Source organism: Scyliorhinus canicula, chromosome 7 (assembly GCF_902713615.1).
Source record: "Scyliorhinus canicula chromosome 7, sScyCan1.1, whole genome shotgun sequence".
NCBI lineage: Eukaryota > Metazoa > Chordata > Chondrichthyes > Carcharhiniformes > Scyliorhinidae > Scyliorhinus > Scyliorhinus canicula.
In genome coordinates, this window is record NC_052152.1 from 86,202,026 (window position 1) to 86,215,351 (window position 13,326).

General features: G+C 47.7%; 1 protein-coding gene across 3 annotated transcripts in view; it reads left to right on the top strand.

Moving 5' to 3' along the window:
• The window catches only part of LOC119969118 (glutamate receptor ionotropic, kainate 1), a 521,043-nt gene that overhangs the window by 403,472 nt on the left and 104,245 nt on the right, over window positions 1–13,326 (top strand). For all 3 annotated transcript variants that reach the window (XM_038802335.1, XM_038802333.1, XM_038802334.1), the window contains one exon: window positions 6,386–6,609. In XM_038802335.1, the coding sequence (XP_038658263.1) occupies window positions 6,386–6,609 (224 nt within the window). The remainder of the gene's footprint in view (window positions 1–6,385; window positions 6,610–13,326) is intronic.

Here is a 13,326-nt window from a genome sequence, read left to right on the forward strand (position 1 = left end):
GGGTGGGGTTACTACGTTATGGGGATAGGGTGGAGGTGTTGACCTTGGGTAGGGTGCTCTTTCCAAGAGCCGGTGCAGACTTGATGGACCGAATGGCCTCCTTCTGCACTGTAAATTCCATAATTATAATTCATGGCTGAGTCGAGGACCAGAGGGCATAATTTCCGAGTAAGGTGTCACACATTTAGGATAGAGATGAGGTGGAGTTTTTTCTCTCAGACCTGAGTGGGTCTGTGGAATTCTTTAGGGATGAAGAGGTTAGGTCCTTAAGTATGTTCAAAGCTGACTAGTCAGATATTTATTCAGTAAGGGAATCAAAGGTTAGAACATACAGTGCAAAAGGAGGCCATTCGTCCCATCGAATCTGCACCGACCCACTTAAGCCCTCACTTCCACCCTATCCCCGTAACCCAATAACCCCTCCTAACCTTTTTTGGTCACTAAGGACAGTTTATCGTGGCCAATTCACCTAACCTGCACGTCTTTGGACTGTGGGAGGAAACCGGAGCACCCGGAGGAAACCCACACAGACACGGGGAGAACGTGCAGACTCCGCACAGACAGTGACCCAGCGGGGAATTGAACCTGGGACCCTGGTGTTGTGAAGCCACGGTGCCATCCACTTGTGCTACCGTGCTGCCCTTGTTATGGGGATAGGGTGGGAAAGTGGATTGATTTTTTATAATATCAGACCAGTCATGATCTTATTGAATGGCGGAGCAGATTCGGTATGTTGAATGGCCTACTTCTGCTCGTATGTCTTATGGTCTTATTATGGGTGGGAGGGAAGTATAAACTATCAGATGTTGACATGGATAGTGAATGGGGAGAGAGAGTGGGAGATAAGGGGTGAGGGCATGAGGTCTGTTTTTGTTAATATCTTAAACAAAGTTGCAGAGCACAGAGGCAGGCCTTCCCCCCATCTGCCTCTGCATTTGTCAGCTCTGCACTTGTTCCGGGGAGTGGCAGGGCAGACTTCCAATCTAGCCCACCTCCCTCCCCCTACCTGGATCGCAATCTGATCGTCTGGGCCGGCCTCTTTATCCCAGGTCTGGTTGGCAGAGTTGGGAACTGTCCATGTCCCTGAGCACTCGATCTGGGAGCAAAAATCAAGGCCTTTACATCTAAATCTATTACAATTTACTTTGTAATTGTTTTCTTAATCTGTATGCTGGCTATCACTGGAAATTGCCCATCAAATCAACCCATGAAAATAATTAAATGGGAAAGTAACAATAGACAGACAGTCTAGCAGCTGGCAGAGAGAAAGGTACCATAATGAGGTCTTGTGACATGTATTTCCAGTCTAGTTATGATAATTGGTTCATTAATTCAGACACTGAATTACAAAAATGAAGAACAGGAAAGGTCACCAGGTCTGTGAAGGTTACCCATTTTATTTGAGTGATGACTAATCCACACCATCATGTCCTCCCCACCACCTATAACCGTCAACTGACCAATTAATTTCCTTGATGAGCCAAAAAAGGCTGGGCACACTAAGTAACATGCCCACCATTCCTTTGTTTGTAATTATCTATCCATGTTTGCATCATCAACTATCTATTATCGTCTCCCTGTATCTATCCTACTGCCCTTCCCATTTCTCACTACACTTTCTGTTTCCCACTGACCTTCCAGTTTTCCATTGCCCTTCCCGGTTCCCACTGCCCTTCCCAATTCCCACTGCATGTCCCGGATCCCACTGCCCTTCACATTTCTCACTACACTTTCTGTTTCCCACTGACCTTCCAGTTTTCCATTGCCCTTCCCGGTTCCCACTGCCCTTCCCAATTCCCACTGCATGTCCCGGATCCCACTGCCCTTCCCATTTCTCACTACACTTTCTGTTTCCCACTGACCTTCCAGTTTTCCATTGCCCTTCCCGGTTCCCACTGCCCTTCCTGTTTCCCACTGCCCTTCCCATTTCCCACTGCATGTCCCGGTTCCCACTGCCCTTCCCATTTCCCACTGCCCTTCCCAATTCCCACTGCATGTCCCAGTTCCCACTGCCCTTCCCAATTCCCACTGCATGTCCCGGTTCCCACTGCCCTACCCGTTTCCCAATACCCTTCCTGTTTCCCAATGCCCTTCCCATTTCCCACTGCCCTTCCTGCTTCCCACTGCCCTTCCCATTTCCCACTGCATGTCCCGGTTCCCACTAACCTTCCCGTTTCCCACTACCCTTCCCGTTTCCCACTACCCTTCCTGTTTCCCACTGACCTTCCTATTTCCCACTGCCCTACCCGTTTCCCACTACCCTTCCTGTTTCCCACTACCCTTCCTGTTTCCCACTGACCTTCCCGTTTCCCACTACCCTTCCTGTTTCCCACTACCCTTCCTGTTTCCCACTGACCTTCCCATTTCCCACTACCCTTCCCGTTTCCCACTACCCTTCCTGTTTCCCACTGCCCTTCCTGTTTCCCACTGCCCTACCCGTTTCCCACTACCCTTCCTGTTTCCCACTGCCCTTCCCATTTTCCACTGACCTTCCCGTTTCCCACTACCCTTCCTGTTTCCCACTGTCCTTCCCATTTCCCACTGACCTTCCTGTTTCCCACTGCCCTTCCCGTTTCCCACTGCATGTCCCGGTTCCCACTGCCCTTCCCATTTCCCACTGCACTTTCCGTTTCCCACTGACCTTCCATTTTTCCATTGCCCTTCCCGGTTCCCACTGCCCTTCCTGTTTCCCACTGCCCTTCCCGTTTCCCACTGACCTTCCCGTTTCCCACTGCCCTTCCTGTTTCCCACTGCCCTACCCGTTTCCCACGATCCTTCCTGTTTCCCACGGCCCTTCCCAATTCCCACTGCATGTCCCGTTTCCCACTGACCTTCCCGTTTCCCACTGACCTTCCAGTTTCCCATTGCCCTTCCCATTTCCCACTGCACTTTCCGTTTCCCACTGCCCTTCCTGTTTCCCACTGCCCTTCCCGGTTCCCACTGACCTTCCCGTTTCCCACTGACCTTCCTGTTTCCCATTGCCCTTCCCGTTTCCCACTACCCTTCCCATTTCCTACTGCATGTCCCGGTTCCCACTGCCCTTCCCGTTTCCCACTGCCCTTCCCATTTTTCACTGCCCTTCCCATTTCCCACTACCCTTCCTATTTCCCACTGCCCTTCCCATTTCCCACTGCCCTTCCCATTTCCCACTGCATGTCCCGGTTCCCACTGCCCTTCCCATTTCCCACTGCACTTTCCGTTTCCCACTGACCTTCCATTTTTCCATTGCCCTTCCCGGTTCCCACTGCCCTTCCTGTTTCCCACTGCCCTTCCCGTTTCCCACTGACCTTCCCGTTTCCCACTGCCCTTCCTGTTTCCCACTGCCCTACCCGTTTCCCACGATCCTTCCTGTTTCCCACGGCCCTTCCCAATTCCCACTGCATGTCCCGTTTCCCACTGACCTTCCCGTTTCCCTCTGACCTTCCAGTTTCCCATTGCCCTTCCCATTTCCCACTGCACTTTCCGTTTCCCACTGCCCTTCCTGTTTCCCACTGCCCTTCCCGGTTCCCACTGACCTTCCCATTTCCCACTGACCTTCCTGTTTCCCATTGCCCTTCCCGTTTCCCACTACCCTTCCCATTTCATACTGCATGTCCCGGTTCCCACTGCCCTTCCCGTTTCCCGCTGCCCTTCCCATTTTTCACTGCCCTTCCCATTTCCCACTACCCTTCCTATTTCCCACTGCCCTTCCCATTTCCCACTGCCCTTCCCATTTCCTACTGCATGTCCCGGTTCCCACTGCCCTTCTCGTTTCCCACTGCCCTTCCCATTTTTCACTGCCCTTCCCATTTCCCACTGCCCTTCCCATTTCCCACTGCCCTTCCTTTTTCCCACTGCCCTTGGAGTTTCTCACTGCCCTTCCCATTCCCCACTGCCCTTCCCATTTCCCACTGCCCGTCCCATTTCCCACTGCCCTTCCAGTTTCATACTGCCCTTCCCATTTCCCACTGCCCTTCCCATTCCCCACTGTCCTTCCCATTTCCCACTATCCTTCCTATTTCCCACTGCCTTTCCAGTTTCCAACTGCCCTTCCCATTTCCCACTGACCTTCCCATTTTCCAATGCCCTTCCCATTTCCCACTGCCCTTCCAGCTTCATACTGCCCTTCCCATTTCCCACTGCCCTTCCCATTCCCCACTGTCCTTCCCATTTCCCACTACCCTTCCTATTTACCACTGCCTTTCCAGTTTCCCACTGCCCTTCCCATTTCCCACTGGCCTTCCCATTTCCCACTGCCTTCCCATTTCCCACTGCCAAATAGGGGTAATGGTGCACAAAATGGACACTGTGGAATTTAACCTCTAAAATACATACAGTGCGATATGAAACAATGATTTAGGATATGTCAGACTGTCGAAAATCCTAATACACTTGTTCGCTATATGTATCAGAGACCAGACTGCTATATATTTTAACATGTCATCATGCATCACATAGGGGCAGTACGGGGGCACAAGAGTTAGCACTGCTGTCTCACAGTGCCAGGGACTTGGGTTCAATTCCAGTCTTGGGTGATTGTGTGGAGTTTGCACGTTCTCCCCATGTCTGCGTGGGTTTTCTCCGGGTGCTCCGGTTTCCTCCCACAGAGTTACAGGGATGGGGCCGGGGAGTGTGCCTAGGTAGGATGCTCTTTTGAAGGGCAGACTCAATAGGCTGAATCATCGCCATCTGAACTGTCGGGATTCTATGAATCCTGACTCTGGTCTGGTAGCCAGATTTAATTTGTAAATTTCAGCAATTCTGCAGTATATAGAAAGTGACATGTTGGGAATCAACGTCTGAGGCAACTCAGCAGGCCACCGATGTCAAATGTCAGGTTTTTTCGATGTCCTATAATATATATTTAAATAACTGTAAGAATAAAGGTGCCATTCTACCTTGTTGCCTGTAACACCAGCAGGGTCCATAGAAAACCTTCTTCAAAAATGCCTTCCCATCAATAAATAGACTTTTCTTAAAGTATAATTGAAAAGCAGCAATGGACATCAGTTACAGAGAAGGTTATATCTAAGGACAGCAGGTTGATTTAGTGCTTTGATTTATTGCATATTCCTCTAGTCAGTCTCCTGGCTCAATTGCAAACTACTATAGACCATTTGTCCATTGCCATTTATTGTGACAGCATGTAGATGTGACCTATTGGTGGACAAAATTCAAATAATAGTTATTCCTCTGCAACTGGCCAAACACTTTTACATAACTGTCAGCCAACTGTTATCCTCTGTTTTAAATGTATTATTTAAAATAACATGCATTGCGTTTGATTTAAATTTGCACCAACATCACATTGTTTGTTAAAATGAAGATCTTACTTCGATGTCAGAGTGTCTCACCAGAAATGTTCTGTATCTCTTGTGATGACAGGTTGGCCTGGGAACAGCATGTGTCACTGGATCTTTTGTCACAGTGTGCTGATGTTATGACAGAAACAGGTTTACTTTTTGCCCATTAGTGCACCTAATTAAACAGTGACACTATGGTGCTCCGCCTGTATAGCAAACGTTGAACCAAGATTTTTCTCGTTTGACAGAGCTTTATATGAAGCTAAATTTAGATTAATATGATAGAGTGCATGTAGGATTAAAATGTGCTTCCATGATGTATTACAAAGTATTATTGCACAAAATCAATTTAATTGTGGTCTTATTTTTGTTCTCCAAATACAAATAATTTTTGGCTTGGTTTTAATTATTAATGGAAATATGTTTTTCAGTAACTTAATTAACTCAGCCCAGTGGCTAAGTTCCATTTAGTCGAATTGATTAATTTGTTCACGCTAATCTCACAACAGTTAAATTCCAACCTTATTAAAGACAGCACTCTGTTTCTGACTTGTCACTGAAGCTATGAAAATATTAATCCAAATTAATATATCATCCCTTATTATAGACCGTTCTATCCTGGTTGAAGGAAAAATCAATGATTAAAAGTGATTAAATAAAAAATTGTGAGCAAATCATTGTCTCATTTCATATTTGGTCATTATGTTGACAAGTGTGGTTCATGAGTTGCAGCTTGTAAGAACATAGTGCAAACTGTTTCTTCAGTTTGGACGAAGAATGCAGTGCTGAGTCCTCACCATTACCAGAAATATTGCATGGAGATAGCTGTTTACGTTTGATTTTTTTTAGCCAATCTCAGTAACATCAAAATGTCAGAATATTTCACACAACAGTGCGTGTGATATCTGTTGTAATGTCCTGTTCCAATCAACTAATATAGTATTTTCACATTGAGGTTAACTCTTCTGGCGCATACAATGCTTCCATTTGTCTGTATAAAAATAGAACTGCTGAACAGATCATAGATGATCTGATTGATTCTTTTGTTGTTCCATGGCTTTGTTATTTGAAAGCACCTTAATATTTGTTGTTCTTCTTTACAGAAAGCAGACTTAGCAGTTGCCCCTCTCACTATTACCTACGTACGGGAGAAAGTTATTGACTTCTCAAAGCCCTTCATGACTCTGGGAATTAGCATCCTCTACCGCAAGCCCAATGGCACGAACCCAGGCGTTTTTTCCTTCCTGAATCCATTGTCCCCAGATATTTGGATGTACGTGCTGTTGGCCTGCCTTGGTGTCAGTTGTGTACTTTTTGTTATCGCCAGGTAAGGTAGAGCGAGAGCGATTGTGGGAGGGAAAGGGAAGTGAACAAGTAACATTACTTCAATAATTAAAATTGATTTTCTTTCATAAACTGTGTTCCCAATATCATTGATAAAGGTGGTTTCTTCATTCTGGCAGTACACACGCCAATGTGTAAAATATTTGGCGCACAATTTAATGGGACAAAATCAGAGTCCAATTTGCCGGGTTTTGTTTTGGTCTCGTCAAGGAATGCCACATTGAGGTCACACAAACATTATTTCCTGTACTGGCATGCTCAGTTCGTCCATTCTGGAAGATGACTCACAGAGCAGGCGCCATTTTTAAAGAGAGCCCTGATCTTTCGAACCCACCCCCTCTTAGGGATCCCATCACAGCCTGCAGACGCGCCCCCAACTACACCCAATTTATCTCTTCCAGTGTCCTCAAGCACCACCCTCCCTCACCTCATCTCCTATGGGCAAGGCTCTCTGGGCCCTATCCCTGCCATGGGCAACCTGACAGCCATGCACCATGGCACAGCCAGCCTAGCACCCTAGCAGTGCTCCTTCTAGCCTGCAGTGCCCAGGTGCTAGAAGGGTGCCACCGTGCCCAGAGCCTGACCACCCAGCGGTCTCTAATATGTTGGTAAGTCCCCTCAGGTGCTGTTATGCATGGTCCACATTTGCCAGTACTAAATGGCACAATGGTGAGGTCTGCCAGGCGCGGCCATTAGGCCCTGGGCATATGGATAGTCCGGCACAGCCATAGTTAAATGAGCCTAATGGTTTATTTAAATATGCTCATCTGGACCACGCCCAGTAAGGGCAAGGCCCCATTGAATCTCGCAAGGCATTTTGAATGTCACGAATCTCGTGAGAGGCCTCTTGCGAGATTCAACGGTCTCATCGCATCACCAAGTTGCTCGCAACGAGACCGGTAAATCCCGCCCATGATATTCAGCTCTTTTTCTAAATATAAATTTAGAGTACACAATTATTTTTTTTCCAATTAAGGGGCAATTTAGTGTGGCCATTCCACCTAACCTGCACATCTTTGGATTGCGGGGGTGAAATCCATGCAAACACGAGGAGAATATGCAAACTCCACACGGACAGTGACCCGGGGCCGGGATCAAACCTCGATTAGTGCCGTAGGCAGCAATGTCAACCACTGCGCCACCATGCCGCCGGATATTCAGCTCTTTATTGCGATTAGTTATAACCTAATTAATACGTAAGTCGTTATAGTTCAATAAGCTCAGAAGGTACATGATAAATGTGACATGTTATCTGCTAATTATGGAGGAAGACAGGTAAGCCGAGTTGAGACCAAAATCAATTAGCCATAATCTTACTGAATAGTGGAGCCGGCTCAAAGGCTCAAAAGACCAAATGGCCTATTCCAGCTCCTAAGTTTCTGTGTTCCTAGTGAACAGCAGTCAGGATTTTGTTTTAACATTTTATGATTGTGTTGAGTTTTGTACTCAGCAATCAGGATAGTTTGGTGTCCGAGTACAGTCATCACCATTATGTGCTTTATTTGAGTACTCATCTAAGACAGCAAGATTTACTGAACAACTAGGAAACAGCATGGAAGTTGGTGCCATGGTAACTGGGCTGCAGTTTTCATTATCAGAACAACCATAGCGTTACCCATGTAAATGTTGGCGGAATATTAGTCTACATAACTAAAGCATAAGTGGTGCTCCTATACTGGATGCATTCTCATTGCCTCTGTGCTGCCAGTTTAGCGAGATAGAATATCATTGCTGGTCAGTTACTGCACGTAAATGATGCTGATTTTGCTGATATTCTATTAAATATCAACACTTTACAAATGTAAAAGATGCATTTTTTTATACTTTTGTGCTGAACTGAAAAGAAAAAGATTTTACTGCAGAAACACGCTTAAAAGACATGTCTCAAAGCTAAGCTGACTTCACAATTTGTTTTCCTTTATTCTTTCATGGGATGCGGGTATCTCTGGCAAAGCGAGAATTTGTTGTCCACTCCTAATTGCCCTTGAACTGGACATTTCAGAGGGTAATTAGGATGCAAGTACTTTGCTGTATGTCTGAAGTCCATTGTCGGCCAGGCAGGGTAAAGATAGTATAGATCCTTCCCTAAAGGGCAGCACAATGGCTAGCACCGTTTTCTCACAGCGCCAGCGACCCGGGTTCGATTCCACCTCAGGTGACTGTTTGTGTGGAGTCCGCACGTTCTCCTCGTGTCTGTATGGTTTCCCTCCGGGTGCTCCGGTTTCCTCCCACAATCCAAAGATGCGCAGGTGAGGTGGATTGGCCATGCTAAATTTCCCCTTAGTGTCCAAAGCTGTGTAGGTTAGGTGGGGTTAACGGGGATAGGGTGGGGGATTGGGCCTAGGTAGGGTGCTCTTTTGGTGCAAACCTGATGGGCCGAGTGGTTTTCTTCTGCACTGTAGGGATGCTATAAACTGAGCCAGACAGATTTTTACAACAATTAATGATGGCTTCAGATTTATTAATTGAATTTAAATGCAACCTGCTGCTGTGATCGGATTTGAACCCATGAACCCAGAGCATTAGCCTGTGCTTCTGAATCACTAGCATTGGGATACTACTACTATGCCACCATCTTCCCATATGAAAACTGTTGTTTCCACTGGAGTGTATAACATTGAAACAGTTGATGAAAATTCCACACCATTTTAAAGAATTTACTATCAATGCACAGAAGTGTCACATAAGATACATTCGCCTCAGTTTTTATAGAATGATACTAATTTAAAGCCAATGTTTTTGACTTTATTCTAATGTGGGAAACTTGGCCATTTTCCCTCCATTTTTTTTGTATTTTTATGCCCATTTTATGTTTGCCTAGCCCGTTGGTGCAAATAGAAGAGTAGCTCCCACGGCCTTTTCCCAAGACATTGCCCAATGTCCCCGGAACTGGCTGCCAGAAGGGGCCCAGAGTGATGTTTACCCACCCTGGTACCCCCCCCCCCCCTCCCACCCCCTCCCCAAACTTAGTTTTTCCATTTTGTCTCGCCATCATTTCCGCACCGCTCCTCCCAGTTTGACATGGTCTTGATTGGGAATAAAAGTTTGCAACCATCCCCACTTTGTGGCACTGAACAATTATTTGATAATGCTCAGCACCAGTAGTGACACCATTTTGAACATATAAATAAAGGCATAATGTGGCAACAAATACCAAAGTAAGTATCAAAACAACTGACAGGAGTTTTCCTATGGACATCTGAAACTCACTGTCAGGCTCAAATGGAGTGTACACTGTGTGGGGGACAGTCACTCATGTGATTTTGTTCAGAGCAGCCAGTTAGCGATCAAAGGTCAGACTTGCTGAGGAAAGACTCTCAAAGTTGGAGGGACAATCAGAATCATAGGTCTCCCAGCTTGAAAGCAGCAGCAGCGACAGGTAAGTGAGGGAGAGACTGCTTCAAATGGAAGCACCTCTCCCCAATTTTTCCTCAATTAAAAATGTTTTAAATCGTCCTTGCTGCTGAGCCAACACGGTGGAAAGTGGCCATGGATAATCCCTCCACAGATTGGTCTGTGGCTGCCAGGCAGGCAGGGAGGGAGAACATCCAAGCCTACCTTGAGCAGTAGTTCCCTGGTTTGCATAGGGCGGTCACCTCCAGGCAGCTAAAATGTCTCTTGTCATATCTGGGAACTCGAAAACTGATTGGAAAATTTAGTCAGCCTTCATTAATGGACCTTGAAATGTCCTTATTTGTTTATTTGGCTACCCATCATGTCCAGGTGGGTGGCAATGGCGTTCCCAACTCACCTCTGGGAAAATGGCCTGGGCTGGGTTGGAGTTGGAGAGATGTCAGTAGTACTATTTTTAGTGCCCAGATTTCCTCCATTCTGAAAATCAACTCCCACTATACTATCCAGTAATGTGTGCAACTGGTACATTCAAAATTCCTGCATTTCCTCATCCTCACGCATTATCACATTTAGGAAAATAATCTTTTGGTACAGACTTAAATGTTCACTATCCCTGACAGAAATCCTGTCATTCCCCTTGTGTGAGGAAACACCTGAAGCTATTTGATGGTGGAGCAGGTGCTTTCCAGCACCAGAAATGTGCACTTTTTTACTTATAGTGGAATCACTTTTATTATTACGGTAAAACGTTTTGTTCCCAATACTCATCATTCCAACCTCTCTCTGCATTTCCACAGAAGCACGGGTATAAACAACGGGCGCGATTTAACGGAAAAGTCATTTTGGGCGTGTTTGGTGGGGTGTTTCTAGACAGCCACATTGACGAGATCACGACCCCTATTTAACGGCACATATTGTCAAAAATGAGCACCCACGGGATTCTCGACATTACTGGCTGTCTCGCCATCGGATTTGTGTGGCTCGCACCTCAGCTTCTCACCGCTACTGAGGGGGAGCTGCTTTTAAATGCTCCCTCACCACTCACTCCCAGTCAACACACAAGCAGCGAGGCATCACAGCTGCCACCCGTACCCTCTACCAGCGCAAAGACAGACACATTGGTGGATGACATTAGTGGTCAGGCTCTGGGGCACAATCTGGTGGGCACCACACAGTTGCTGATGCACATCAGGTGGAGGCAGGAACATCCGAGGGAGGCAGCAGGAGGAGGTCTGCTGGATCCCAGGACTCAGCTGGGTCCCAGACAGATGCCGAGCTTTTGAACAAGCTTCTCCCAGAGCTGAAGCAGATGATCAGACGCAGCCATGACATTCAGGAGGTGGTGCAAGCAACATTCCAGTGGCTGCAAAGCCAATTGGAGGAGTCCCAAAGGAATCAGGCACAGGAGATGGTGCCAACAATGCGTTGCACTGAGGCCAACACGGATGGCGACCGCAGTGGAAATCCTGGAGCAAGACTCAAGAGTCTGCATCTTGAGTACCCAAAGCATGGCTCAGCCTGTGATGACCAAGGCTGAGGGCCTCGACATCATGTCTCAGTCGATGGGTAGACACAGATGTATATTGCCGAGCATGGCCTCGTCACTGAGGAGGATTGCTGTGGGCACCAACACCATGGTGCAGACAATGGTAGCCTCCAGGACTGGCAAAGCCAAATGACTCAGAGGCTTCTGGAACTCATTCCAGCTGCCCCACTATCCCACAGAGTCCCCTAAGACCCTATGGGTACCGTCTGAGAGGAGGAAGCGCTGGAGGCCAACTGGGGGCTGTCACCAGTTCTTCTGAATTCCCCCCTTCTGAAACTAGCACATCTCAAGGACAATGGACAGAACAGGATGGCATGGTAACACCTTTGACACCCGCAAGTCGGCTGGGGCCCTCCAGCTCCAGGCCTTCCAGAGGACGACCGCCATGGGCATCAAAGGCCACAGAACACAGGAAGCAGCAGGCTGCCTCCACCTCTGATGTGCAGCTTGGGGACACATCCAGATGTAGCAGGAGGCCACGAAAGATCAAGAAGAGTGAGGAGCACGCTCTGGTGCTGGGGTTCACTATCTGTAGCTAGGGGTTATGGAAATGTAAAATGTTCACTATTAAAACATATAACACCTGATACATGTGAAGCCTCTGTCACATTGATCTTCACAGCAAGCCTGCCTGCACCCCTCCACCCCCCCCCCCCCCCCCCCCCCCCCCACCCCCGGGCGCAGTGGTCCAAGATCAAAAGCCCCCGATGCAGACTCCATTAAAAGGATGGGTGTGAGTGCGCTGTCAGCAGAAAAACAGGAGTCAGCTGTTTGCAGAAAAGGAGGAGCACCAGAGCTTTCCTCACAGCAAGTTATCATCACACTTATACATTGACCCGCTGACCGCACCAACACAAGCCCATCATCCTGGAATAATGGTACACAGACCCCTGGAGGCTGGAACAGGGTGGTTGGGGAGGCAGCAGTGTGATGAGAGGAATTGGGGAATGGAGGGAAGGAGGGCATTGTGGGTAGGGAGGGAATGAGGGGGAATGGGGTGAGGAGGAAGGAGGGAAATGGGGGGGGATTGAGGGGAGGAAATTGGGGAAGAGAGATTGGGATTGGGGAGGTTGGCATTTGGAGGGAAGGAGGGAAATGGGGAGGGAATGGGGAAAGGAAGGAAATGGAGAGGGGGATGGGGAGGGAGGGAAATAATGAGGGGGAAATTGGGGGAGGAGGGAAATTGAGAGATTGGGGGGATTTGAGCTGACAGATGTAAACTCTTCCTATGAGAATCAGGAGACAATGAGGGCCTCCCTGGTCTTCCTGGAATGTCAGTTCCTTGATGTCACCTGCACTCCATCTCTTCCTCTGACTCATCCTCCTGGTCCTCCTTCTCCACCTCAGATGAGGCCGCATGTTCCTCCTCCTCTTGTATATCACCGTGCTGCTGTGCCAGGTTGTATAAACCCTCTGGGCAGTGTACTGCATGACACAATCAGATCAGTCCAGACATTGGAACCGCATTTTCAGCAATCTGATGCACTGTTCAATGACAGCACCTCAATGAGGTGGGCCTCATTATACAGGTCTCCACCCCGGTCTCAGGCCTCCATACCAGCATCATCAGACATTACCTAAGCGGGTATCCCTTGTCTCCCATCAGCCAACCCGTCATCCTGAGATGGTCCTCAAAGATCTCTGAGTGTCCTAGAATATAGATGTCATGCACGCCCCTTGGGTATCAGGCACACATGTGCATGGTACGGAGGTGGTGATCTGTACATTCAAGAAGTGGAATCCCTTCCTGTTAATATAGGGCACTCCCTGATGCCCCAGTGCAAGCAGGGCAACATGCGT